We start from the raw sequence: 27,588 nt of genomic DNA on the forward strand, positions 1-27,588 counted from the left end.
CCTGTGCAAAGTTGGAGACAAAACTCTAGATCACCTTTACTCCACAGACAGAAACGCATACAAAGCTCTCACTCCAATCTGACCATAACTCTATCCTCCTGATTCCTGCTTAAAAACTCACAGGAATTACCAATACGGAAGTGGTTCGATGAAGTGGATGCTAAGCTACACAGGAATATGTTTCTGGATTCATCCGACATCATTGTGGAGTTTACCACATCACCGGTTTCATTAATAAGTGCATCGACGATGCCATTCTCACAGTGACCATACGCACATCATGTAGGGCTGGGCGGTATACTGTATTTTACGATATACCGGTGTTGATGCACGTACCGGTTTGGGTTTTTACTTTACTATTTTAATCTTTGGTTTGTTAAATGTGATACACCGTGTGTAACATCCATTTTTATGGTTTACTTCTCTACCCGAGTCATCTCTCTCCATGGCTTTCCACACAGACCTAGCCCCGCCCCCTGTCACTCAAGTAGCGCATTTGTTTTTCCTTGACCACAAGACAATTGCGTTCAGTCTGCATGGTCAATGCAGCAGATGGAACAATGTTGATGTCAACAATACTGTTTTCACTATGCTTCTTAATATAAATCCACTAGTGTTCTATAATTACACTTAGTTTGTGTTTCTTACATCTTCAAACATTTAGGCCAAACTAAATGTTAGCTGGCTGGCTAGCTAGCTAATACATGTGCTGAGTCAGAGCAAACATAATTAGCTATGCAGCCTGATTTTAATACTAGTGATGGTGTAGACCTAAATCAGCATGTTGTTTGTGCAACAGTGTCTTCTAATTTTCATTTGTTGTAATGTCAAACACTATTCAAAGTGGCCACTATTATATTCTAACTATATAATTAGAATAATCATTATATTTCCATGATTCCAACAGTTCACCCAAGTGTTTTGCTCTAAATTGCAAGTCAAATCTCAATTGCAACATTTGGTTAAAAATATGGCCTAGATTGTTTGCCTGTATCGCGCAGCCCTACGTGGCAGTGTGGAAATGATCTCAATTGAGTGCAGGAAATGCAGAAAATTATTTTGGGTTGAATTGAACAGTACAAAACAATCAGAATAGAGAAAGCCATTGAAATCACTTCGAATGTATGTGTTTTTACCCTAGGGTCCTGCACAAATCATGACGCAAATTTAGAACTTAATCATTCCATCATACTGTAAGTTGTTGTTATTATGGATTTTTTTTGTTTAAATACTGTGATATATTTTGGTTATTTCACAGATGCCTAAATAGATTTTTCAATACCGATTTTATTGGAGGACCAAAAAAAAAGCTGATACCGATTAATCGGCTGATTTTTATATATATATTTGTAATGATGACAATTACAACAATACTGAATGAACAATGAACACTTTTTTATTTTAACTTAATATAATACATAATGAAACATGCTCAGTTTGGTTTAAATAATGCAAAAACAGTGTTGGAGTAGAAAGTATAAGTGCAATATGTGCCGTGTAACGTTTAAGTTCTTTGCTCAGAACATATGAAAGCTGGTGGTTAAATATTCCCAGTTCTTCAATATTCCCAGTTAAGAAGTTTTAGGTTGTAGTTACTATAGGAATTATGATGCGTCAACACTTTCTCTCTCTACTATTTGTAATTCATATACCTTTGACTATTGGATGTTCAAATAGGCACTTTAGGATTGCCAGCTTAATGTCAGGAGTTGATAGACTTGAAGTCATAAACTGAGCTGTGAATCAAGTTATGCTAAGAGCTGCTGGCAAACGGAGTAAAGTTTGAATGAATGCTTACGAGCCTGCTGCTGTCTACCACCGCTCAGTCAGACTGCTCTATCAAATATCAAATCACAGACTTAATTATAATATAATAACAGACATACGAGCCTTAGGGCATTAATATGGTCAAATCCGGAAACTATCATCTCGAAAACAAAATGTTTATTCTTTCAGTGAAATACAGAACCGTTCCGTATTTTATCTAACGGGTTGCATCCATAAGTCTAAATATTGCTATTACATTGCACAGCCTTCAATGTTATGTCATAATTACGTAAAATTCTGGCAAATTATTTTGCAACAAGCCAGACGGCCCAAACTGTTGCATATACCCTGACTCTGCGTGCAATGAACCCAAGAGAAGTGACACAATTTCCTGCTTATTGCCTGCTAACATGAATTTCTTTTGAACTAAATATGCAGGTTTAAAAAAATATACTTCTGTGTTTTGATTTTAAGAAAGGCATTGATGTTTATGGTTTGGTACATTCGTGCAACGATTGCACTTTTTCGCGAATGGGCTTTTGTTAAATCATCACCCGTTTGGCGAATTATGCTGTGATTCGATGATAAATTAACACGCACCACATTGATTATATGCAACGCAGGACAAGCTAGTTAACTACACATGGTTGATGATATTACTAGGTTAACTAGTGATTATGTGAAGATTGTTTTTTTTATAAGATAAGTTTAATGCTAGCTAGCAACTTACCTTGGCTCCTTGCTGCACTCATGTAACAGGTGGTCAGCCTGCCATGCAGTTTCCTCGTGGAATGCAATATAATCGGCGGCCAAAAATGCAGATCACCGATTGTTATGAGAAATTGAAATCATCCCTAATTAATTGGCCAAGACGATTTTAAGTGGTCGACCTCCAGTACATATCCCAACCAGAAGCCATGGGTTACATGCTACATCTGCACTGAGCTAAAGACAAGAGCTACCGCTTTTAAGAAGTAGGACTGTAGTCCAAACACTTATAAGAAATCCTGCTACGACCTGGACTAGGATCGAATCCTACTACTCTAACTCTGACGCTCGTTGGATGTGGCAGGGCTTGAAAACTATCATGGCTTAAGGTAGTGTGTACGCTTATTACTGTGAAATTATTAACAGTACCACTTGCTATAAGTCAGCAAGACATTATAAAATAGTTATAATTGTAACTAAGGCAATGCATTCTTGGAGATATTTTACAGAAACATAGGAGATTTTATTTAGAAATAACCACGGTAAAGCAATCAAATCAAATCAAATGTATTTATATAGCCCTTCGTACATCAGCTGATATCTCAAAGTGCTGTACAGAAACCCAGCCTAAAACCCCAAACAGCAAGCAATGCAGGTGTAGAAGCACGGTGGCTAGGAAAAACTCCCTAGAAAGGCCAAAACCTAGGTAGAAACCTAGAGAGGAACCAGGCTATGTGGGGTGACCAGTCCTCTTCTGGCTGTGCCGGGTGGAGATTATAACAGAACATGGCCAAGATGTTCAAATGTTCATAAACGACCAGGATGGTCAAATAATAATAATCACAGGTAGAACAGTTGAAACTGGAGCAGCAGCACGGCCAGGTGGACTGGGGACAGCAAGGAGTCATCATGTCAGGTAGTCCTGAGGCATGGTCCTAGGGCTCAGGTCCTCCGAGAAAGAGAGAATTGGAGAGAGCACGCTTAAATTCACACAGGACACCGAATAGGACAGGAGAAGTACTCCAGATATAACAAACTGACCCTAGCCCCCCGACACATAAACTACTGCAGCATAAATACTGGAGGCTGAGACAGGGGTCAGGAGACACTGTGGCCCCATCCGAGGACACCCCCGGACAGGGCCAAACAGGAAGGATATAACCCCACCCACTTTGCCAAAGCACAGCCCCCACACCACTAGAGGGATGAATGTACAGGATGAATGAATAATCAAGATTGTGGTGGCAAAATTATGTACTAATATGATGGGCTAGAGAATAAATCACTAACAATTATTTTTGATCTTTCAGAATGAAACTAGGCAGGGATTATAGGATAAGTATAGATATTAATCATAAAAGTAACAGGTTTCACGCTCGCATTCAAATCGGAGAAAATATTGGCAAGATTGATCTGGATACTCTTAAGCTCTTGGAACTACCCATCCGGGAGAATTGTCATAAACTACACTAATTAGCATAGCGCAACGGTAAAAGATATTTCTAGAAAATATTAATATTCAAGAAATCACAAGTGAAATATAGTTAAACACAGCTTAGCCCTTTGTTAATCACCCTGTCATCTCAGATTTGGAAATGCTTTACAGCCAAAGCAAGACAAACGTTTGTGTAAGTTTATCGATAGCCTAGCATAGCATTATGTCCAGCTAGCAGCAGGAAGCTTGGTCACGAAAATCAGAAAAGCAATCAAATTAACCGTTTGCCTTTGATCTTCGGATGTTTTCACTGACGAGACTCCCAGTTAGACAGCAAATGTTCCTTTTGTTCCATAAAGATTATTTTTATACCCAAAATACCTCTTTGTTGGTCACGTTATGTTGAGAAATCCACCGGAAATAGCGGTCACGACAACGGCGAAATAAATTCCATATTATATCCATAATATCGACAGAAACATGGCAAACGTTTTTTATAATCAATCCTCAAGGTGTTTTTCAAATATCTATTCGATAATATATCAACTGGGACAATTGGCTTTTCAGTAGGAGCGAGAGGAAAAATGACTACCTCTGTCTTTTACGCAAGAATCACTCTGAGCCCTCAGCTGGCCACTTATGCAATGTAGTCGTTTACGCTCATTCTTCAACATAAAGGCATGAAACTACATTAAAATGCTGTAGACACCTTAGGGAATACGTAGAAAAAGGAATCGGGTTGATGGTCCACCCCCATTCATTACCTGCATTGTTCTGTGACTTATTCCAGGTCATGTGTTAATCAATTGTTCACATACAGTTGAAGTCGGAAGTTTACATACACTTAGGTTGGAGTCATTAAAACTCGTTTTTCAACCACTCCACAAATTTCTTGGTAACAAACTATAGTTTTGGCAAGTTGGTTAGGACATCTACTTTGTGCAAGACACAAGTACATTTCCAACAATTGTTTACAGACAGATTATTTCACTTATAATTCACTATCACAATTCCAGTGTGTCAGAAGTTTACATACACAAAGTTGACTGTGCCGTTTAAACTGCTTGGAAAATTCTTTAATGATGTCATGACTTTAGAAGCTTCTGATAGGCTAATTGACATTTGAGTCAATTGGAGGTGTACCTTTGGATGCATTTCAAGGCCTACCTTCAAACTCACTGCCTCTTTGCTTGACATCATGGGAAAGTCAAATGAAATCAGCTAAGACCTCAGAAAAACAATTGTAGACCTCCACATGTCTGCTTCATCCTTGGGAGCAATTTCCAAACGCCTGACAGAACCACGTTCATCTGTACAAACAATAGTACGCAAGTATGAACACCATGGGACCACGCAGCCGTCATACCGCTCAGGAAGGAGACGCGTTCTGTCTCCTAGAGATGAACGTACTTTGTTGCGAAAAGCGCAAATCAATCTCAGAACAACAGCAAGGACCTTGTGAAGATGCTGGAGGAAACCGGAACAGAAGTATCTATATTCACAGTAAAACAAGTCCTATATCGACACAACCTGAAAGGCCGCTCAACAATGAAGAAGCAATTGCTCCAAAACCGCCATAAAAAAGCCAGACTACGTTTTGCAACTGCACATGGGGACAAAGATCGCATTTTTTGGAGAAATGTCTTCTGGTCTGATGAAACAAAAAAATAACTGTTTGGCCATAATGACCATCGTTGTGTTTTGGAGGAAAAAGGGGGAGGCTTGCAAGCCGAAGAACACCATCCCAACCGTGAAGCACGGGAGTGGCAGCACCATGTTGAGGGGGTGCTTTGCTGTAGGAGGGGCTGGTGCCCTTCACAAAATAGATGGCATCATGAGGATGAAAAATTGTGTGGATATATTGAAGCAACATCTCAAGACATCAGTCAGGACGGTATGCTCGGTTGCAAATGGGTCTTCCAAATGGACCCCAAGCATACTTCCAAAGTTGTGGCAAAATGGCTTAAGGACAACAGAGTCAAGGTATTGGAGTGGCCATCACAAAGCCCTGACCTCAATCCTATAGAACATTTGTCGGCAGAACTGAAAATGCGTGTGCGAGCAAGGTGCCTACACACCTGACTCAGTTACAACAGCTCTGTCAGGAGCCAAAATTCATGGGCCAAAATTCACCCAACTTATTGTGGAAGGCTACCCAAAACATTTGACCCAAGTTAAACAATTTAAAGGCAATGCTACCAAATACTTATTGAATGTATGTAAACTTCTGACCCACTGGAAATGTGATGAAAGAAATAAAAGCTGAAATAAATCATTCTCTCTCTCATTATTCTGCCATTTTTTATTCTTAAAATAAGACACGACATTTTTTACGAGGATTAAATTGTGAAAACTGAGTTTTTAAATGTGTTTGGCTAAGGTGTATGAACTTCTGACTTCAACTGTAAATGGAGGATATTTTGTACACTGTCTTCCACTGCCTGTTTGAAGACTGATCGCACAGATATCAAACAGTATACTGTTTGGGTGTAAGGGTAATATAGCTGTTAATTGTCAGAAAAGCACACACATTCACTTTTAAAAAATCTCATTACACACATCTCAACACATTTAGCCATGTTATTTTCAGTCTGTTTATGCAGTGAGGAAATAATGCTTGAGGAAATAATTGTTTGTTGCACTTTTTCATGCAGTGTATTTTTCATCCGTTGTTCTCCAATGGAGAAGTTCTTTGGCTGAGTCTTTGTCATCGTCACTCTTCGTCAGAACTTAGCTGTGTCCATGTCTCTGGCAGTCTGAGTACCCTTGTTGCTGATGGGAGGAGCTTTGATGTAGACTAGAGTTGTAAGATGAGCAGAAGAAGGGAAAGATGACTGCTGGGAGTGCTTCCCCTCTTCCTTTGTTCTCTGGCCAGTGAAGAGGTCCATGTGTATTCTTATTGTGGATGTGTTAATTCGACCATCCTCTACAACTGATTTCAAATGAAAACCCAGCTGTGAGCCTACCAGATGAGCTAAATGCCTTCTATTCTGGCTTTGAGGCAAGCAACATTGAGCCATGCATGAGAACACCAGCTGTTCCGTAGGACTGTCTGTTCATGTTCTCCGTAGCCGATGTGAGTAAGACCTTTTAAACAGGTTAGCATTCACAAAGCCACAGGGCCAGACTAATTACCAGGAAGAGTACTTAGAGCACCTGCTGAACAGCTGGCAACTGTCTAGACTGACATTTTCAATCTCTCCTGGACCCAGTCTGTAATTACTACATGTTTCAAGCAGACCACCATAGTGCCTGTGCCCATGAACGCAGAGGTAGGCTGTCTAAATGACTCGCCCCGTAGCACTCACATCTGTAGCCTAGAAATGTCTTGAAAGGCTGGTCATGGCTCACATCAACACCATCATCCCAGACACCCTGGACCCACTCCAATTCACATACCGCCCCAACAGATCCACAGGTGACGCAATCTCTATGCCCTTTCCTACCTGGACAAGAGGAACACTTAAGTGAGAATCCAAGCTCATCACTAAGCTAAGAACCCTGGGATTAAACACCTCCCTCTGCAACTGGATCCTGGACTTCCTGATGGGCTGCCCCCAGGTGTTGAGGGTAGACATCAACACATCCACCACACTGACCCTCAACACGGGGACCCCTCAGGGGTGCGTGCTTAGTCTCCTCCTGTACTCCCTGTTCTCCCACGACTGCATGGCCGCGCACGACTCCAATACCATCATTACTTTTGGTGACGACACTGATCACTGATGACTATCAGACAGCCCATAGGGAGGAGGTCAAAGACCTGGTAGTGTGGTGCCAGGACAACAACCTCTCACTCAATGTCAGCAAAACAAAGAAGATGATTTTAGACTACAGGAAAGGAAGGTCGAGTACACCCCCATTCAGATCAATGGGGCTGTAGTGGAGCGGATTTAGAGCTTCAAGTTCCTGTGTCCACATCACTAAGGATCTATCATGGTCCACACACACCAACACAGTCATAAAGAGAGCATGACCACGCCTCTTCCCCTTCAGGAGGCTGACAAGATTTGGTATGGGACGGGCCCTCAGATCCTCAAAGTTATACAGCTGCACCATTGAGAGCATCTTGACTGGCTGCATCGTCGCTTGGTATGGCAACTGCTTGTCATCCGACCGCAAGGCGCTACATAGGGTTGTGCGTACGACTCAGTAGATCACTGGGGTTGAGCTCCCTGCCATCCAGGACCTCTATACCAGGCGGTGTCAGAGGAAGACCCTAAAATTGTCAAAGCCTCTAGCCACCCAAGTCTGACTGTTCTCTCTACTACTGCACAGCAAGCATTACCAATGCACCAGGTCTGGAACCAACAGGACCCTGAACAGCTTCTACCCCCAAGTCATAAGATGGCTAAATAGTTATTTAAATCTAATAGATACTAGAACATGAAGAATTTTTTGACTTTTAGTACTTCTGTCAAATACGTCTCATAGATCAACTATCAGTGCTGCTGATGTCCCCCTTATAGCAAAAAAGCACCATGCCTGCTCCTCTTAGCCTGCACTGGGAGTCTGGGCTGCATCACGTCAGCTCCCCACTCATGCCGCACAGAAGTTAACACACTTAAATAATGTGATAAAGCATTTAGAAATGTTGAAATTGTTAAGGCCAGCATCCCGGAGTCGCCTCTTCACTGTTGACGTTGAGACTGGTGTTTTGCGGGTACTATTTAATGAAGCTGCCAGTGGAGGACTTGTGAGGCGCCTGTTTCTCAAACTAGACACTAATGTACTTGTCCTCTTGCTCTGTTGTGCACCGGCGCCTCCCGCTCCTCTTTCTACTCTGGTTAGAGCCAGTTTGCGGTGTTCCGTGAAGGGAGTAGTGCACAGCATTGTACGGGATCTTCAGTTTCTTGGCAATTTCTCGCATGGAATAGGCTTCATTTCTCAGAACAAGAATATACTGTCAAGTTTCAGAAGAAAGTCCTTTTGTTTCTGGCCATTTTGAGTCTGTAATCAAACCCACAAATGCTGATGCTCCAGATACTCAACTAGTCTAAAGAAGGCCAGTTTTATTTCTTCTTTAATCAGAACAACAGTTTTCAGCTGTGCTAACATAATTGCAAAAGGGTTTTCTAATGATCAATTAGCCTTTTTAAAATGATCAACTTGGATGAGCTAACACAACGTGTCATTGGAACACAGGAGTGATGGTTGCTGATAATGGGCCTCTGTGCGCCTATGTAGATATTCCATAAAAAATCTGCCATTTCCAGCTACAAAAGTCATTTACAATATTAACAATATCTACTAGAGGTTGACCGATTTTATGATTTTTTTTCAAATCCGATACCGATTCTTGAAGAACCAAACAAAAAGCCGATACCGATTAATCGTTCGATTTTATTTAAAAAAATATATATTATTATTTTTTATATATTTGTAATGAAGGCAATTACAACAATACTGAATTAACACTTATTTCAACTTAATGTAATACATAAATAAAATTAATGTAGTCTCAAATAAATAATGAAACATGTTCAATTTCGTTTAAATAATGCAAAAACAGTGTTGGAGAAGAAAGTAAAAGTGCAATATGTGCCATGTAAAAAAGCTAACGTTTAAGTTCCTTGCTCAAAACATGAGAACATATGAAAGCTGGTGGTTCCTTTTAACATGAGTCTTCAATATTCCCAGTTAAGAAGTTTTAGGTTGTAGTTAATATAGGACTATTTTTCTCTATCATTTGTATTTCATATACCTTTGACTATTGGATGTTCTTATAGGCACTTTAGTATTGCCAGCCTAATCTCTGCAGTTGATAGGCTTGAAGTCATAAACAGCGCAATGCTTGATGCACCCCGAAGAGCTGCTGGCTAACGCAGGAAAGTGCTGTTTGAATGAATGCTTACGAGCCTGCTGCTGCCTATCAAATTTATTTACATAGCCCTTCTTACATCAGCTGATATCTCAAAGTGCTGTACAGAAACCCAGCCTAAAACCCCAAACAGCAAGCAATGCAGGTGGCTAGGAAAGACTCCCTAGACAGGCCAAAACCTATGAAGAAGCCTGGTTCCTCTCTAGGTTATGAGGTGTGGCCCCCTCTAGCTGTGCCGGGTGGAGATTATAACAGAACATGGCCAAGATGTTAAAATGTTCATAAATGACCAGCATGGTCAAATAATAAAAATCACAGTAGTTGTCGATGGTGCAACAGGTCAGTACCTCAGGAGTAAATGTCAGTTGGCTTTTCATAGCCGATCATTGATAACTTCAACCACCAACTTACCATCCTGAGACGAGGCCGAGTATAGCCCACAAAGATCTCCGCCACTGCATAACCCAAGGGGGGTCAGACTGCTCTATCAAATCATAGACTTGATTATAATATAATAACACACAGAAATACTAGCCTTAGGTCATTTTTTTTATTTTTTTTTATTTTTTTTTAACCTTTATTTAACCAGGCAAGTCAGTTAAGAACAGATTCTTATTTTCAATGACGGCCTAGGAACAGTGGGTTAACTGCCTGTTCAGGGGCAGAACGACAGATTTGTACCTTGTCAGCTCAGGGATATGAACTTGCAACCTTTCGGTTACTAATCCAATGCTCTAACCACTAGGCTACCCTGCCGCCCCATTAATATGGTCAGTTCCGGAAACTATCATTTAAAAAAAAACATGTTTATTCTTTCAGTGAAATACGGAACCGTTCCATATTTTATCCAACGTGCGGCAACCCTAAGTCTAAATATTGTTGTTACATTGCACAACCTTCAATGTTATGTCATAATTATGTAATATTCTGGCAAATTAATTATGGTCTTTGTTAGGAAGATATGGTCTTCACACAGTTCAAGCCAGGCGCAGAACGCAAGAGAAGTGACACAATTTCCCTAGTTTAAAGAAATTCATGTTAGCAGGCAATATTAACTAAATATGCAGGGTTAATTTTTAACTTTTGTATTGATTTTAAGAAAGGCATTGATGTTTGTGTTTAGGTACACATTGATGCAACGACAGTGCTTTTTTCGCGAATGCGCTTGTTAAATCATCACCCGTTTGGCGAAGTATGCTGTGATTCGATGATAAATTAACAGGCACTGCATTGATTATATGCAACGCAGGACAAGCTAGATAAACTAGTAATATCATCAACCATCAGCCTGCCACGCAGTCTCCCCGTGGAGTGAAATGTAATCGAACATTATCGGCATCCAAATATGCAGATTAACAATTGTTATAAAAGCTTGAAATCGGCCCCAATCGGCCATTCCGATTAATCGGTTGACCTCTGTCTACGCTGTATTTCTGATCATTTTGATGTTATTTTAATGGACAATTTTTTTTGCTATTCTTTAAAAAACAAGGACATTTCTAAGTGACCGCAAACTATTGAACAGTTTCGTAGATATTTGGACGAGCAATGTCAGATCGGCATAGACTAAGATGCAGTACAATAGAATACAGTAAATACATATGAGGTGATTAATGCAAAATATGTTAACATTACTAGTGACTAGTGTTCCATCATTAAAGTGGCCAGTGATTTCAAGTCTATGTATATAGGGCAGCAGCCTCTAATGTGCTAGTGATGGCTATTTAAGTCTGATGGCCTTGATCGAAGCTGTTTTTCAGTCGCTCGGTCCCAGCTTTGATGCTCATGTACTGACCTCGCCTTCTGGATGATAGCGGGGTGAACAGACAGTGGCTTGGGTGGATGTTGTCCTTTGAACTTTTTGGCCTTCCTGTGACATCGGGTGCTGTATGTGTCCCGGAAGGCAGGTAGTTTGCCCCCGGTGATGCGTTAGGCAGACTGCACCACCCTCTGGAGAGCTCTGCATTTGCGGGTGGCACGGTTGCCGTACCAGGCGGCGATATAGCCCGACAGGATTCTCTCAATTGTGCATATGTAGAAGTTTGTCATCTGTATCCCAATTAAATCAGAAAAACAAGGTCTATAAGTCTATGCATGAATAGGCCTAGGCTACATCTTGATTTATCCAGTTTATCAATAGAGATTTACCATTCAAATCAATTATTACCGTTCTGTCGTTAGATTGATAAAAATAAAATCGTATAAATCATTAATTAATGCATACCTGGCTGTCTCTGAAAAATGTTGATGTAAAAAATATATATATATATATAATCAAATCAAATGTATTTATATAGCCCTTCTTACATCAGCTGATGTCACAAAGTGCTGTACAGAAACCCAGCCTAAAACCCCAAACAGCAAGCAATGCAGGTGTAGAAGCACGGTGGTTAGGAAAAACTCCCTAGAAAGGCCAAAACCTAGGAAGAAACCTAGAGAGGAACCAGGCTATGAGGGGTGGCCAGTCCTCTTCTGGCTCTGCCGGGTGGAGATTATAACAGAACATGGCCAAGATGTTCAAATGTTCATAAATGACCAGCATGGTCCAATAATAATAAGGCAGAACAGTTGAAACTGGAGCAGCAGCACGGCCAGGTGGACTGGGGACAGCAAGGAGTCATCATGTCAGGTAGTCCTGAGGCATGGTCCTAGGGCTCAGGTCCTCTGAGAGAGAGAAAGAGAGAATTAGAGAGAGCACACTTAAATTCACACAGGACACCGAATAGGACAGGAGAAGTACTCCAGATATAACAAACTGACCCTAGCCCCCCGACACAAACTACTGCAGCATAAATACTGGAGGCTGAGACAGGAGGGGTCAGGAGACACTGTGGCCCCATCTGAGGATAATGATATTGAACTCATAAAATGCCCAACTTTTGAACAGAGCAGTAGCTGACTATCTGTCTGGATCAAGTGCCATTTTGTGACTTTGGTTAATATGCCTTCTTTTTTGCAGTGGTATCATTTTGGTATTGAGTATTGTGATGGTATCGAGAATCATGATACTTAACCTGGTATCAGTATCGAAGTCAAAATTCTGGTTTTCTGACAACACTACTCGGTACTGATACCCATTGTGTATATAGACAATTTATCATTACTGATGGTCTATTTATTACTTTTATTATTGTGTAATATTACTTTTCTATTTCTCTTTTCTTTCACTGCATTATTGGGAAGGGCCCCTAAGTAAACATTTCACTGTTAGTCTACACATGTATATGAAGCATATGACTAATAAAATTTGAGGCCAGTTTTATAACCTTTGAATGCACGTGTGAGCTCACTGCTCTGACATTTCCACAAGGCCTAGAATAACATTAATAATGCCAATCACTACTCACTGACTTTGTTAGTTTATAACATGATGATTTTTTCCAAGATGCCATCCTATCTGATGGTTAGGCTAGCATTTAAGCTTCATTCTCTCTTTCTCGCTCTCTCATGCGCTCTCCTTGCCTTGTGTACCTGGGACTGTTTACTCTTCACAACCACACACGCAGGCTCTTTCCCAGAATCCTCAAACACTGTGGCTTTCTCAAACTGCGGAGCCTTCCTTTTTGTGAGGGACAACATTCCAAACATGTCTGTTTATTTGCTGGAAGCTGTCTAATCAGGGAATTAGGGAGAAAGAGGATAGGGTCGTAGGACAAGAAGGAGAGAAGGCAGATTTAGGCTTTTTTGCTCGGCCTAAGCAGGTCTCTTCTCTGATCAAAACTGGGAGAGCTGCAACTAAAGCGCCTCCATTAAGTGTTTGTCTTATCAAAATGGCTGCCTGTGGGTATTGTAATTGAGAACATGTGGTGAAAATTAATTACAGCTATATGTGTTGCCATGTTCAAGAAGCTGTCTGCCAGTGGCAGGCCCAACTAGTTAGAACTTTGCAGAGGCAAATGTTGCTGTCTTTTGTCTTAGATTCAATATTCCTCCTCATTTGATATAATCAAACCTGTCTGTGTGCTAGAGGCTCTGCTTCAATTAATTAAGCAGGATAATTACCATATGAGGCATGTGGCAGAGACTGAAGGTTTGAATGTGAAATCTCTTCCTTTCACAGCAAATATTAACCATTGATACCCTAAGCGGCTGCCAAACTATCACCGGCATTGATAAAAGCGTCTCAAACTCCAGGGTCATTGATGATGATAGTACTGTCTGAACACATTCCTATTGTGATGCCCTAGCCTAACCCAATCATCCCCTTCATTGATTCAGTGCCCTAAATAGAAACCAAACCTCACTACTCTGTAGAATGTCATGTGACCGTCCCAGCAGCCCAAAGGTCATGACGCTAGACTATATGAAAGTCACTTCGGTCTCTGCAAAGAGCAATGTAAGCATCACACGGACGACAATATTCAGCTTAGTCACATTGTTTGTCCATGGTAGAGCCACTCCAATCAGTGAGTAAAGATCCTGAGAATAGTGTTTGTTTGATTCTTTGATTGACCCTGGTGATTAACGGTTGACTGTAATCATCATTTGCATTTCTGCCGGTTGCTAGGGGACAGCCCTTAATCCTCCATCCCTGATTGTATCCAGACGGATCAGGAGAGAGGGTGAAGAGGTGGAATTATGCTTCCAGAATGTAGCCGATACCAACCCTGTAATGTTTTCCTCAAGCACATGGAGTAGCCAGTCAAATAGAAAAAGTAGCCAACCAGGCTCCACCCATTTTTTTTGCAGAACAAGCTCTATTTTGGTGGCCTTTGTTACATTCTGATTGTATTTTCAACAAACAACTAAGGAAATGGCACTAATCAAATGTTTTAGTGTAAGGCTAGGTTTCCATCCAATTGGCAACAGATTTTCATGCGAATATTCTAAAATATGCTTTAAAACAATATGCGTGTTTTTCCACCAGAGATGTTCCCAGCAAATTGCCTCACTGTAGATAAAGGCTGTGCTTGATGACGTAGTACACAAACGTACCGAATACAAAATACAACTTAAATAAGTTTCCATCACAATTTGGAATTCTACTGATGGTTTTCTGACAACAACAAAAAATGTGTTTATATAGGCAGTTTGCCAACTCTGGTATTGGCGCGTGCGCTTTAGCCAATAGCGCTATCTACATGATGAGATTATTATTATTATGGACAAAAGAGCAAGATTATTTTTCAAACGGCAGCCAAGTATCGACTCTCATGTCACCAGAATAAGGCCCTCAATATTTATTGGAGAGGAGCATCAAACTCATCACCTTGTACTTTCACTACCCTGTGAAGTTAATTTATTTCATTTGTAGCCTAATAAACTGCATGCTTTCCCGATGAGTCGTAGTGGGAGGACCACACAACATCATCGCGTGACACCAAGTTAACTTTGATATGATGGTTATTATATCAATATTTGTAGCCTAATTCATTTTACAGACATCAAGATATCACCACGTTGTCTAGTGTATTTTATGTCGACATTCTGAAAGTGAACCAAATAATGTTCTATTTCCGTCAGGCCTCATGACATTATTTTTCTCCGATGTACTTTACTTGCATAAAAAGGTTGGATGGAAACCTGGTTTGTATTACTTTCATCAGCTGTGGTACAATATGATATAAAACACAGAATAAACATACCTTAAAGAAAACCCTAAGCCTTTAATGAATCCTGTAAGTGTCTGCTGACTAACACAGGCTTGGAGCTTACTTTTTAAGAAGCATTTTGTCAGCTATACACAGAAAGCAGCTGTTTTACTACTCCATTGTCAACACTGAAAATAGTGTATGCAGTGCATTCGGGAAAGTATTCAGACCCCTTCAGTTTTCCACATTTTTGTTACGTTACAGCATTATTCTAAAATGGATTAAATAGTATTTTCCCCCTCATCAACCTACACACGATACCCCATAATGACAAAGCAAAAACAGGTTTTTAGAAATATTCGCAAATTAATTACAGAAAATGGAAATATAGCATTTACATAAGTATTCATACCCTTTACTCAGTACTTTGTTGAAACACCTTTGGCAGTGATTACAGCCTCGAGTCTGTTTGGGTATGACACTGCAAGCTTGGCACAACTGTATTTGGGGAGTTTCTCCCATTCTTCTCTGCAGGTCCTCTCAAGCTATGTCAGGTTGGATGGGGAGCATCGCTGCACAGCTATATTCGGGTCTCTCCAGAGATGTTCGATTGGGTCCAAGCTTTGTTTGCTCCAGTCCTGACGCTTGGCATTCATGCCAAGGAGTTCAATCTTGGTTTCATCAGACCAGAGAATCTTGTTTCTCATGGTTTGATAGTCCTTTAGGTGCCTTTTGGCAAACTCCAAGTGGGCTGTTGTGCACCTTTTCTACTGTGGAGTGGCTTCTGTCTGGCCACTCCAACCTAAAGGCCTGATTGGTGGAGTACTGCAGATATGGTTGTCCTTCTGGAAGGTTTTCCCATCTCTATAGTGGAACTCTGGAGCTCTGTCAGAGTGGCCATCCGGTTCTTGGTCACCTTGCTGACCCAGGCTCTTCTCCCCCCTATTGCTCAGGTTGCCCGGGTGGCCAGCTCTAGGAAGACTCTTGGTGGTTCCAAACTTCTTCCATTTTAAGAATGATGGAGGTCGCTGTGTTCTTGGGGACCTTCAATGCTACAGACATTTTTTGGTACCCATCACTAGATCTGTGCCTTGACATAATCCTGTCTTGGAATTCTACGGACAATTCCTTTGACCTCATGGCTTGGTTTTTGCTCTGACATGCACGGTCAACTGTGGGACCTTATATAGACAGGCATGTGCCTTTCCAAATCCTATCTAAACAATTTAATTTACCACCGGTGGACTCCCATCAAGTTGTAGAAACATCTCAAGGATGATCAATGGAAACAGGATGCACCTGAGCTCAGTTTCTAGTCTCATAGCAAAGAGTCTGAATACTTATGTAAATAAGGTATTTCGGATTTTTTATTTATTCTAAAAACCTGTTTTCACCACTGATTTTGGGCTATTGTGTGTAGATTGAGGGAAAACCTAGATTAAATACATTTTAGAATAAGGCTGTAACATAGCAACATTTGGAAAAAGGGAAAGGGTCTGAATACTTTCCGAGTGCACTGTATCACGTAACGCAAGGGTTGAGGGAATAGGGAATGTTTTTCTTAAAGAAACTAGGTATTTTGGTAACAGAACTTTTCATGCAAAAAAAATTGTTGTAATTATGTTGCAGCGTCAGGGTGGACAGTGCGATAAACACTTGCTGTAGTGCCTGTTCACTGCAGCAGGGAGGAGAGCGAGACAACGGGCGCCAGTCACACAGGCACTCCCTGTCATTTTTAGTTTGTCTCATTTGTGTCTTACTTATTTAATCGAACAGTGAGCTTAAAGCATCAGACTAGCTCGGTGCGTATACTGGATTTTATTCAAGCACATGGGGTGTGTCTATATATTTATGGGACGGCAGTGTAGCCTAGTGGTTAGAGCGTTGAGCTAGTAACCAAAAGGTTGCAAGTTCAAATCCCTGAGCTGACAAGGTACAAATCTGTCATTCTGTCCCTGAACGCTGTTCCTAGGCCGTCATTGAAAACAATAATTTTTTCTTAACTGACTTGCCTAGTTAAATAAAGGTAAAATAAAATATCTATGGAAAAATACATGTTAAAACATTTCAACCAATCAATTGGTCAAAAAAAGACATTTGGTCGACCAATATTTTTATTTTTTTCGGGAACAACCCTACTCTGTTTAAGGTTTACCTTGCCTTGCGTGTGCTTGGTGAAGGCATCAACTCATGTACCGCTCGAAGTTGGGACTCGAGCGTGATGGTGCTTGAATGAACGGCTAATCATATTGCTCAATACATTTTCGCATACAGTCTTCAGTGGTTGATTGCGATAAAGCAGGTAAATGTTGAACTGGAATGCAGCAAAGAGCCAAAATGTTGCTGGCCCTTTTGAGCCAGTGACTGATGAGATCCAATGGCCCAACACTTTTTTTTTACTGGCCCAGGACCAACGGGCCATCATTAATGTCTGACCCTGCACGCAAAAGAAAATGAATGTGCCAGAAAACAATAGGCTAAGTGGATTTTGAGTCTTCGTTACGACATTATGCGCTTTCCCTCCTTGTAAAATTTTTGGACTGCAACCACCACGCACACACCCAGGTACTGAGAGGCGGGACAGACAGCAGACTGTCAAACCAGCAATGTTTTCCTGTCATCGCTCACTTTGACTGACAGGTGGTTGTCCTATAAATAGATCCCCAGAAGATGCACATTGTTCGTTCTAGCAGGAGCGGGCTCGGCAGACTTTTTCTGACTAGTAGCCTAGTTATTTTAAGTGGGAAATGTACCCGGCTGAAAATGGGTCTGTAATCGTTTGTTTTGCCGACTGCCGGCACTAGTGGAAAACACTGGTTAACATGGTTTATAATCTGTCTGATCAGAACCTTTTATGCACATCTAGGGCTGGCACAATTACGTATACGAACAGCTGACTGAAGACACGGGGATGGCTGGGCATTCCATCGGTTGAGTCTGTTATTTGGTAACATGGACTCTTAACAATGTGATGAAACTTGCTTGTTGCTCCTTGCTGACACAAGCAAGGTGTTGCAGCAAATGAGCACACCAAGGTGCAAGTAAGGTGCAGCAGCAGAACACAGAAATATAATCTATTGTAGCACATGCAGAGGAAAAATGTTTAAAAAACATTTATGCTATTCAAACGGTTATTATGGAGACTGCAGTAATTTGACTGGCCAATTACGGTCATCCCAAATTCCATGACCGTCAAAGCCCTATGCATTAGGGATGGGCATTTGAAATTATTTTCACTATTCTAATATCATTTTTTGGGGAGATATCCGGACAGTAGTATGAAAAAGTTTGGGAACCCCTGACAATTTCCATGATTTCCATTTATAAATAATTGGGTGTTTGGATCAGCAATTTCATTTTGATCTATCAAATAACTGATGGACACAGTAATATTTCAGTAGTGAAATGAGGTTAATTGGATTAACAGAATGTGCATCAAAACAAAATTAGACGGGTGCATAAATTTGGGCAACCCAATAGAAAAATCACATCAATATTTAGTAGAGCCTCCTTTTGCTAAAATAACAGCATCTAGATGCTTCCCATAGCCTCTGAGTGTCTGGATTCTGGATGAAGGTATTTTGGACCATTCGTCCTTACAAAGCATGGATAGCCCACTTCAAATCATCCCACAGATTCTCAATGTCATTCAGGTCTGGGGACTGGGATGGCCATTCCAGAACATTGTACTTGATCCTCTGCGTAAATGCCCAGGTAGATTTTGAGCCGTGTTTTGGGTCGTTGTCTTGTTGAAATATCCAGCCCCGGCGTAACTTCAACTTTGTGACTGATTCTTCAACATTATTCCCAAGAATCTGCTGATATTGAGTGGAATCCATGCGACCCTCAACTTTAACAAGATTCCCAGTACCGGCACTGGCCACACAGCCCCACAGCATGATGGAGCCCCCACTCAATTTTACTGTGGGTAGCAAGTGTTTTTCTTGGAACGCTGTGTTCTTTTGCTGCTATGCATAACGTCCCTTGTTATGATCAAATAACTTAATCTTTGTTTCATCAGTCCACAGCACCTTATTCCAAAATGAAGCTGGCTTGTCCAAATGTGTGTTTGCATACCTCAAGCGACTGTTTGTGGCGTGTGTGTAGAAAAGGCTTCTTCCGCATCACTCTCCCATACAGCTTCTCCTTGTGCAAAGTGCGCTGAATTGTTGAACGATGCAGTGACACCATCTGCAGCAAGATGATGTTGGAGGTGGTCTGTGGGCTGTTTGTGACCGTTCTCACCATCCTTCGCCTTTGCCTCTACGATATTTTACTTGGCCTGCCACTTCTGGCCTTAACAAGAACTGTGTCTGTGGTCTTCCATTTCCTCACTATGTTCCTCACAGTGGACACTGACAGCTTAATTCTCTGTGATAGCTTTTTTTAGCCTTCCTCTAACCCATAATGTTGAACAATCTTTGTTTTCAGGTCGTTTGAGAGTTGTTTTGAGGCCCCCATGTTGCCACTCTTCAGATGAGAGTCAAAGAGAACAACAACTTGCAATTGGCCACCTTAAATACCTTTTTTTCATGATTGGATGCACTTGTCTATGAAGTCAAGGCTTAATGAGCTCACCAAACCAATTGTGTGTTCCAATTAATCAGTGCTAAGTAGTTATAGGTATTCAAATCAACAGAATGACAAGGGTGCCCACATTTTTGCATAGCCTATTTTTCACATCTGATTTAATTTCATACAACTTAATATTGCTACACTAAAAATCTTTGTCTGGACAATACCACACCACTCAGCTTTTATTAGAAAATTAATGGCATGCCACTGTGATAATTTTCTGTGACGACAGAGTAATTGTATATACAGTGCCTTGCGAAAGTATTCGGCCCCCTTGAACTTTGCGACCTTTTGCCACATTTCAGGCTTCAAACATAAAGATATAAAACTGTGTTTTTTTGTGAAGAATCAACAACAAGTGGGACACAATCATGAAGTGGAACGACATTTATTGGATATTTCAAACTTTTTTAACAAATCAAAAACTGAAAAATTGGGCGTGCAAAATTATTTATTTATTTTTATACCTTTTTTATTTCACTAGGCAAGTCAGTTAAGAACACATTCTTATTTTCAATGACGGCCTAGGAACGGTGGGTTAACTGCCTCGTTCAGGGGCAGAATGACAGATTTTCACCTTGTCAGCTCGGGGGATCCAATCTTGCAACCTTAGTTAACTAGTCCAACGCAATAACGACCTGCCTCTCTCTCGTTGCACTCCACAAGGAGACTGCCGTTGTGTTGCTGGTTTGAGCCCAGGGAGGAGTGAGGAGAGGGATGGAAGGCATACTGTTACACTGGCAATACTAAAGTGCCTATAAGAACATCCAATAGTCAAAGGTATATGAAATACAAATCGTATAGAGAGAAAGTCCTATAATTCCTATAACTACAACCTAAAACTTCTTACCTGGGAATATTGAAGACTCATGTTAAAAGGAACCACCAGCTTTCATATGTTCTCATGTTCTGAGCAAGGAACTTAAACGTTAGCTTTCTTACATAGCACATATTGCACTTTTACTTCTCCAACACTTTGTTTTTGCATTATTTAAACCAAATTGAACATGTTTCATTATTTACTTGATGCTAAATTGATTTTATTGATGTATTATATTAAGTTAAAATAAGTGTTCATTGCCTCCCGGGTGGCGCAGTGGTTAAGGGCGCTGTACTGCAGCGCTAGCTGTGCCACCAGAGACTCTGGGTTTGCGCCCAGGCTCTGTCGCGACCGTGGGGCGTCGCACAATTGGCTTAACGTCGTCCATGTTAGGGAGGGTTTGGCCGGTAGGGATATCCTTGTCTCATCGCGCACCAGCAACTCCTGTGGTGGGCCGGGCGCAGTGCATGCTAACCAAGGTTGCCAGGTGCACAGTGTTTCCTCCGACACATTGGTGCGGCTGGCTTCCGGGTTGAATGCACGCTGTGTTAACCTAAGATTAAATCACACATGTAAGATTGGCCAGTTGAGACGCTAGCGTCTCCCTATCCTCAAGAGGTTTTAACCTGTGCGGCTTGGTTGGGTATCAGAGGACGCATGACTTTCAACCTTCGTCTCTCTCGCGCCTGTTCAGGAGTTGTAGCGATGAGACAAGATAGTAGCTACTAAACAATTGGATACTATGAAATTGGGGAGAGAAAGGGGTAAAAAAAAAAAAAAAAAAAGTGTTCATTCAGTATTGTTGTAATTGTCATTATTACAAATAAATTTAAGAAATCAGCTGATTAGTTGGCATCGGCTTTTTTGGTCCTCCAAAAATCTGTATCGGTGCTGAAAAATCATAATCGGGCCACCTCTTATATTTTTTATATATATATTCGATTTTTACTTCAATGGGGACTTGCTCCTGTGACTCAGTAGAGGTTGTGCACTGCTTGATGTTTCAGTACAGACAGGTGTGGGAGGGGTGCGCGAGGAGCAGGCAGCGGTGTGTCCGGCATGGAGGGGGAGAGCGAGCTAGAGAAAGTGGCCAAACCGACCTGTACAAGTTAGGTTATTTATCGCACCAACAAGTTTTTCTATCATCTCATAAGGTAGTGTCTGTCTAGGCTGCATCTAATTGATGTAAAGACGCTAGCTAGCTACACTAGCCAGCTAAGTTAGTAAGCCTGCTTGCTAGCTAGCAAGGCTAATTTAATATTTTGATTTGTTCCCCGTGTCCTTGTCTACAACTCCATTCATATTAATCAGCAAGCCTACCTGTTGGTTGATCATTGTAGCTTTCTCCTTCTCATTCCATAATTGTAATTCCATTTTCCATTGACTAGTAATCACCCACTTTACTTGCTACACATGGAGCCTCTGACAGTAGTGGTGCTTTGATTGGCTGACAATAACAAGCTACATGTGTGAAAAGTATGGTCTACTATTCAAATGACCGCGCCCATCCACATCATTCCTCCATCTTATAGTTTGTATGTGTAAGGTTTATGTACGCTAGTCTCAATGGTGGAATTTGTGACAGTCACATGGAAACTTCTATCTTCCCCTACTCTCTGTGTGTGTGTGTGTGTGTGTGTGTGTGTGTTTTTCCAGTGGTCCACGGTGGTCAGTGATTAATGGCTAAAATGAATTGTCTGGTTAACCGCTAGTCTGGCCATTGGGCCTATTTCAGTATCTTTACCAGCGCCTGTCAGTGCCAACCACAAGTGGTGTTGACCGGTCTGAATGGTCTCCCTGCTGCAGGTTGGGTGACCAGTTCTACAAGGATGCCATTGAGCAGTGCCGCAGCTACAATGCCCGCCTGTGTGCTGAGCGCAGCGTGCGCCTGCCCTTCCTGGACTCCCAGACCGGCGTGGCACAGAACAACTGCTACATCTGGATGGAGCGCCATCACCGCAGCCCTGGTGGGTAGAGATAGAAAAGCATGATGGCTGGCTCTGTGGTTTACTAAAACGATCATTCACTTGTTGAGGTTTAGTGTGTAATGTCATCTGTATCTAAATATGTCCCTCTGGCCACTACAGCTACAAACATGTCTATATAAGGATATCCAATAGTGTTTATGTTGCCTCCAGTGAGAACCCGTCATATATACAACTGCATAAGAATATTGAGTTCACTCTTTTAGGGTCACTAAGCAACACATTATGTATCAGGCTGGGGGGGGGGGGGGGGGGTGAGAACCGTGAGGTGTAATTCTTCAGTTCCTGTCTGTTTTTATAGGGGTTGCTGCAGGTCAGATGTATACATACCCCGCCCGCTGCTGGAGGAAGAAGAGACGGCTGCACACCTCCATGGACCCTCCGCTGCGCCTCTGTGGCCTCCAGATAGGTAATAGAAATCCCCTCTCCTGCAACTCTCTGCTGTGTCTCATCACCAGTCAGTCCAGTGTGTTTCATCTCCCATTCTATTATCTTGTTATTATTTATGATCTGGAATCATTTAACTGAAAGCACATCATTCAATTTCAGTGTGGAAAGCAAACAGCCTGCTAGTCACTTTTTATCAAATGAAGTGCTCTGTTCAGTGAGCGAGAACTTTTTTTGTGAGAACTAGAACATGTAATCACATTTTTGCCTGCTCAGCTGGGAGGACAGGAATCACGAGACTGCATTTAATAAATGTATTACGAAAAACGGAGTTTGTCGCTACTCATAAGTTCCTGAACATTTTCTCACAAACCCGCTCACTCTATCACCCACTTCTATTTATTTTTACCCATTCATTCCTACACTCCCACACATTAAGTCACTCTGCCCTACACTCACACTTCCTATTGTAATGTTTTCACTGAGCCTCACTTTGCTCTTCTCTACCTGTCACTAAGACATCCTGCTCTAACAGTAACACTGTGTAACACACATTAAGTCACTCTGCCCTACACTGTGTAACATACCAGTGAATGTGATCTGTGCCCAGTAGTGGGGCACTAGCTGGCTCTGCCTGGTTTCTCCAGATTCCACTGGGAGAGTGCCTTCTCCTGTAGCTGGGCAGAGGTAGCTATCGCTGCAGCCAGCCAGAGTTAGTGCTGCTTGCTGTCTGACTGGCGGTGATAGAGGGAAACTTGGGCTGCATGCAGAATCGGCTCCCTGCTGCAGGCTGCCTGCTCTATTTTTAGCCTGCAGCTCCCAGGGGGGAGGGGCTGTCTAGTCGCTGAGAGTTGAAAGTCAACATGTGCAGACACAATGGTTAGGGGCTTCGGTGTGGATGAGCCCTGAGAGTTGCTAGCATATGGTAGTTAGTGCATACCCCTGCCTGCCTCCCTCTTCTACCTACTTAGATCCTCACCACTCATCAACTGCTGCATGTTAGCATTCAGCTCAGGGAGTGAGACTGCTAGGTGATTTCACATGGTGACATGAGTGTCTGAAGGTATGATTAAAAAGCTTAAGTTGAGGCTTTGAAGTCTGTCCTCTTAACATCATGAGACTACTGCTGAATGAAATACCCTTCAATGAAGAAAGTCTGAGTGATCTCCAGGCTAGACTGATTACCAGCCAATGTTTTTTTTCCCCCTCTCATCCACACTCTGTTTTGACCTCTATCACAATACAAGAAGAGAACTCTATGGAACATTTACATTAAAGGGACAGTTCACCCAAATAACAAATGTACCAATATTTATTGACAGTTACAGCTTTGCATTAGCATTGAGTGTAAAAAAAGAAGGGCAGGTCGTCCCTGTTTGCATGCGCCAAATATCAAGCCCACATTAGCCTACCTTTGAACCACGTCAGTACACATTGCATTAAGCCATCTTTCGTCACCTGAATAGAAACATAAGCTATACAGAGAGAGTATCTCACCTCCCTAATGAAGGGATATGGTGTTTATAGTGATGCGTTCAAAAATCAAGCTATTTGTATGTTCCTGGGAAAGACTAAATGCGGTGCTGCATGTCGGTGTCTTTAGAGTTGCTGCTATACAGTCGTGGCCAAAGGTTTTGAACAACACAAATATTAATTTCCACAAAGTTTGCTGCTTCAGTGTCTAGATATTTTTGTCACATGTTACTATGGAATACTGAAGTATAATTACAAGCATTTAATAAGTGTCAAAGGCTTTTGACAATTACATGAAGTTGATGCAAAGAGTCAATATTTGCAGTGTTGACCCTGCTAATTGCATGCTGTCAATTAACTTCTGTGCACATCCTGACTGATGGCAGCCCATTCTTACATTAATCAATGCTTGAAGTTTGTCAGAATTTGTGGGTTTTTGTTTGTCCACCCGCCTCTTGAGGATTGACCACAAGTTCTCAAATGGGATTAAGGTCTGGGGAGTTTCCTGGCCATGGACCCAAAATATTGATGTTTTGTTCCCCCGAGCTACTTAGTTATCACTTTTGCCTTATGGCAAGGTGCTTCATCATGCTGGAAAAGGCATTGTTCGTCACCAAACTGTTCCTGTATGGTTGGGAGGAGTTGCTCTCGAAGGATGTGTTGGTACCATTCTTTATTCATGGCTGTGTTCTTAGGCAAAATTGTGAGTGAGCCCACTCCCTTGGCTGAAAATCAACCCCACAGATGAATGGTCTCAGGATGCTTTACTGTTGGCATGACACAGTACTGATGGTAGTGCTCACCTTGTCTTCTCCGGACAAGCTTTTTTCCAGATGCCCCAAACAATTGGAAAGGGGATTCATCAGAGAAAATGACTTTACCCCAGTCCTCAGCAGTCCAATCCCTGTACCTTTTGCAGAATATCAGTCTGTCCCTGATGTTTTTCCTGGAGAGAAGTGGCTTCTCTGCTGCCCTTCTTGACACCAGGCCATCCTCCATGTCTTGGCCTCACTGTGCGTGCAGATGCACTCACATCTGCCTGCTGCCATTCCTGAGCAAGCTCTGTACTGGTGGTGCCCTGATCCCACAGCTGAATCAACTTGCTGGTGCTTGCTGGATCTTTTTGGGCACCCTGAAGCCTTATTCACAACAATTGAATCGCTCTCCTTGAAGTTCTTGATGATCCGATAAATGGTTGATTTATGTGCAATCTTACTGGCAGCAATATACTTGCCTGTGAAGCCCTTTTTGTGCAAACAAATGATGACGGCATGTGTTTCCTTGCAGGTAAACATAGTTGACAGAGGAGCACAATGATTCCAAGCACCAACCTCCATTTGAAGCTTCCAGTCTGTTATTCGAACTCAATCAGCATCACCGAGTCATCTCCAGCCTGGTTCTCGTCAACACTCACACCTGTTAACGAGAGAATCGCTTACATGTCAGCTGGTCCTTTTGTGGCAGGGCTGAAATGCAGTGGAATTGTTTTTTGGGGGATTCGGTTCATTTGCGTGGCAAAGAGGGACTTTACAATTAATTGCAATTCATCTGATCACTCTTTATAACATTCTGGAGTATATGCAAATTGCCATCATACAGACTGAGGCAGCAGACTTTGTGAAAATTAATATTTGTCATTCTCAACTTTTGGCCACGACTGTACTTTGATGTGACGGGCGGCTCTCGGGTTTATTATATTTATTTCTGTGATTATTCCTCTTTATCCAGATGGAGGACTCACAGGCAAGGATGTGATTCCCACACAGGGCACCACGCTGGAGGCTCTTCTCAGAGGGGAGGGCTTAGACCAGAGGAACAACTCAAAGGACGAGGAGAGTCTCCTAGAGATCCAGGTGGGTTATAATGAAGTTTTAACCCAACAGCTTCTGAGCATAACAGAACTCCCTGGAACAGTGTATAAGGGCTAGGGCTGTCCCCGACAAAAAAAATATCTTGGTCAACCGAGAGTCGTCCTGTTCTTTCATCCAATCCATTGGTTGAAATGTTTGAACTTATTTTTCTATATATAGACAGACATACCCTGTGTGTTTGAATAAAATCATCTACATATGCACTGAGCTTGTCTACTTAACCACACTGTTTGATTAAATAGTTTAGACACACAAATGACTCCAAAGAGCCCGATGGTCACACTGTATTAAAAAAAAGTATATCCTCCCTACTGCAGTGAAAAGGCACCACAGCAGTGTTTATTGCAAAGCTGCAACATAATTCCAGCCATTTCGTTTTTCATGTTTCTGACTGAAAAGTTATTTTACCGAAATCTCTCATTTCTTCAGGAGAAACATTCCCTCAACCCTTGTTTTCTTTAAGTGAAACATGTAAGCATCGCATGCATGTGTCCAATATGGCCTGACCTATAGCCTATCATAATCATATTTAAAAAATGTGGTTATAACAAACTCCGAATACAGTAATGTCGACTGCTAAATGGAAGTGGAGGACGTCTAAAAGAAAGTCGAAAACTGTGAATGTTTACTGGTTGCTCAGGAGGAGAAAGGGAAGTCAGATGTGTGGAAGACATTTGACTTAGTTGTGGGAACTACTGCATATCAAGAAAAAGGAGCGTATAGGAGCAAACGTTGTGTGAGTATTCTGTGCCAAACAGTTGCTGTTAGATTACAATATTATACTTTATTCTGACCATTTGAAACTGTAAGCAACAGTAAATAAGTGTACCAGAGAGTCTGCGAGCATTGCAAAATAAGTTTGAATATACATGTTATTCAATCATTGCACCCACACTGCTCGCGGGCGTCAGTGACTGTCTGCGTGGCTAGGCGCTAAACTAGAAGTCTGTTCTATTTGTGACACTCAACACGGTGCAAATCCGGTGCCTCCCATCTACTCATTGGTTTTTAGAAGCATATATCCACGTGGGTGATTGAAAGATGAACTTAAGTTGTAGTAATGCTGTAATGTTGGTTGTCAACCGCCATATTAAGTCCAAAATAATAATAAGAAGAAGAAGCCTGAAGGAAGTGTTGATGTTCAAATACTGGAGAGTTGAGACCAAATCACGGACGCTGGACAGAGTGGATTTCAGTTGTAACAAAAGGCAGTTT

At 41.7% G+C, this 27,588-nt stretch overlaps 1 protein-coding gene across 1 annotated transcript in view; it reads left to right on the plus strand.

The window, feature by feature from the left end:
- Positions 1-27,588, plus strand: part of LOC109904036 (zinc finger protein DPF3-like) — a 46,894-nt gene that overhangs the window by 4,448 nt on the left and 14,858 nt on the right. Inside the window, exons 2-4 of the mRNA XM_020501104.2 lie at positions 22,464-22,624; positions 22,944-23,051; positions 26,231-26,355. Coding sequence (XP_020356693.1) covers positions 22,464-22,624; positions 22,944-23,051; positions 26,231-26,355 — 394 coding nt within the window. The remainder of the gene's footprint in view (positions 1-22,463; positions 22,625-22,943; positions 23,052-26,230; positions 26,356-27,588) is intronic.

This window comes from Oncorhynchus kisutch, linkage group LG14 (genome assembly GCF_002021735.2).
Source record: "Oncorhynchus kisutch isolate 150728-3 linkage group LG14, Okis_V2, whole genome shotgun sequence".
Lineage (NCBI taxonomy): Eukaryota > Metazoa > Chordata > Actinopteri > Salmoniformes > Salmonidae > Oncorhynchus > Oncorhynchus kisutch.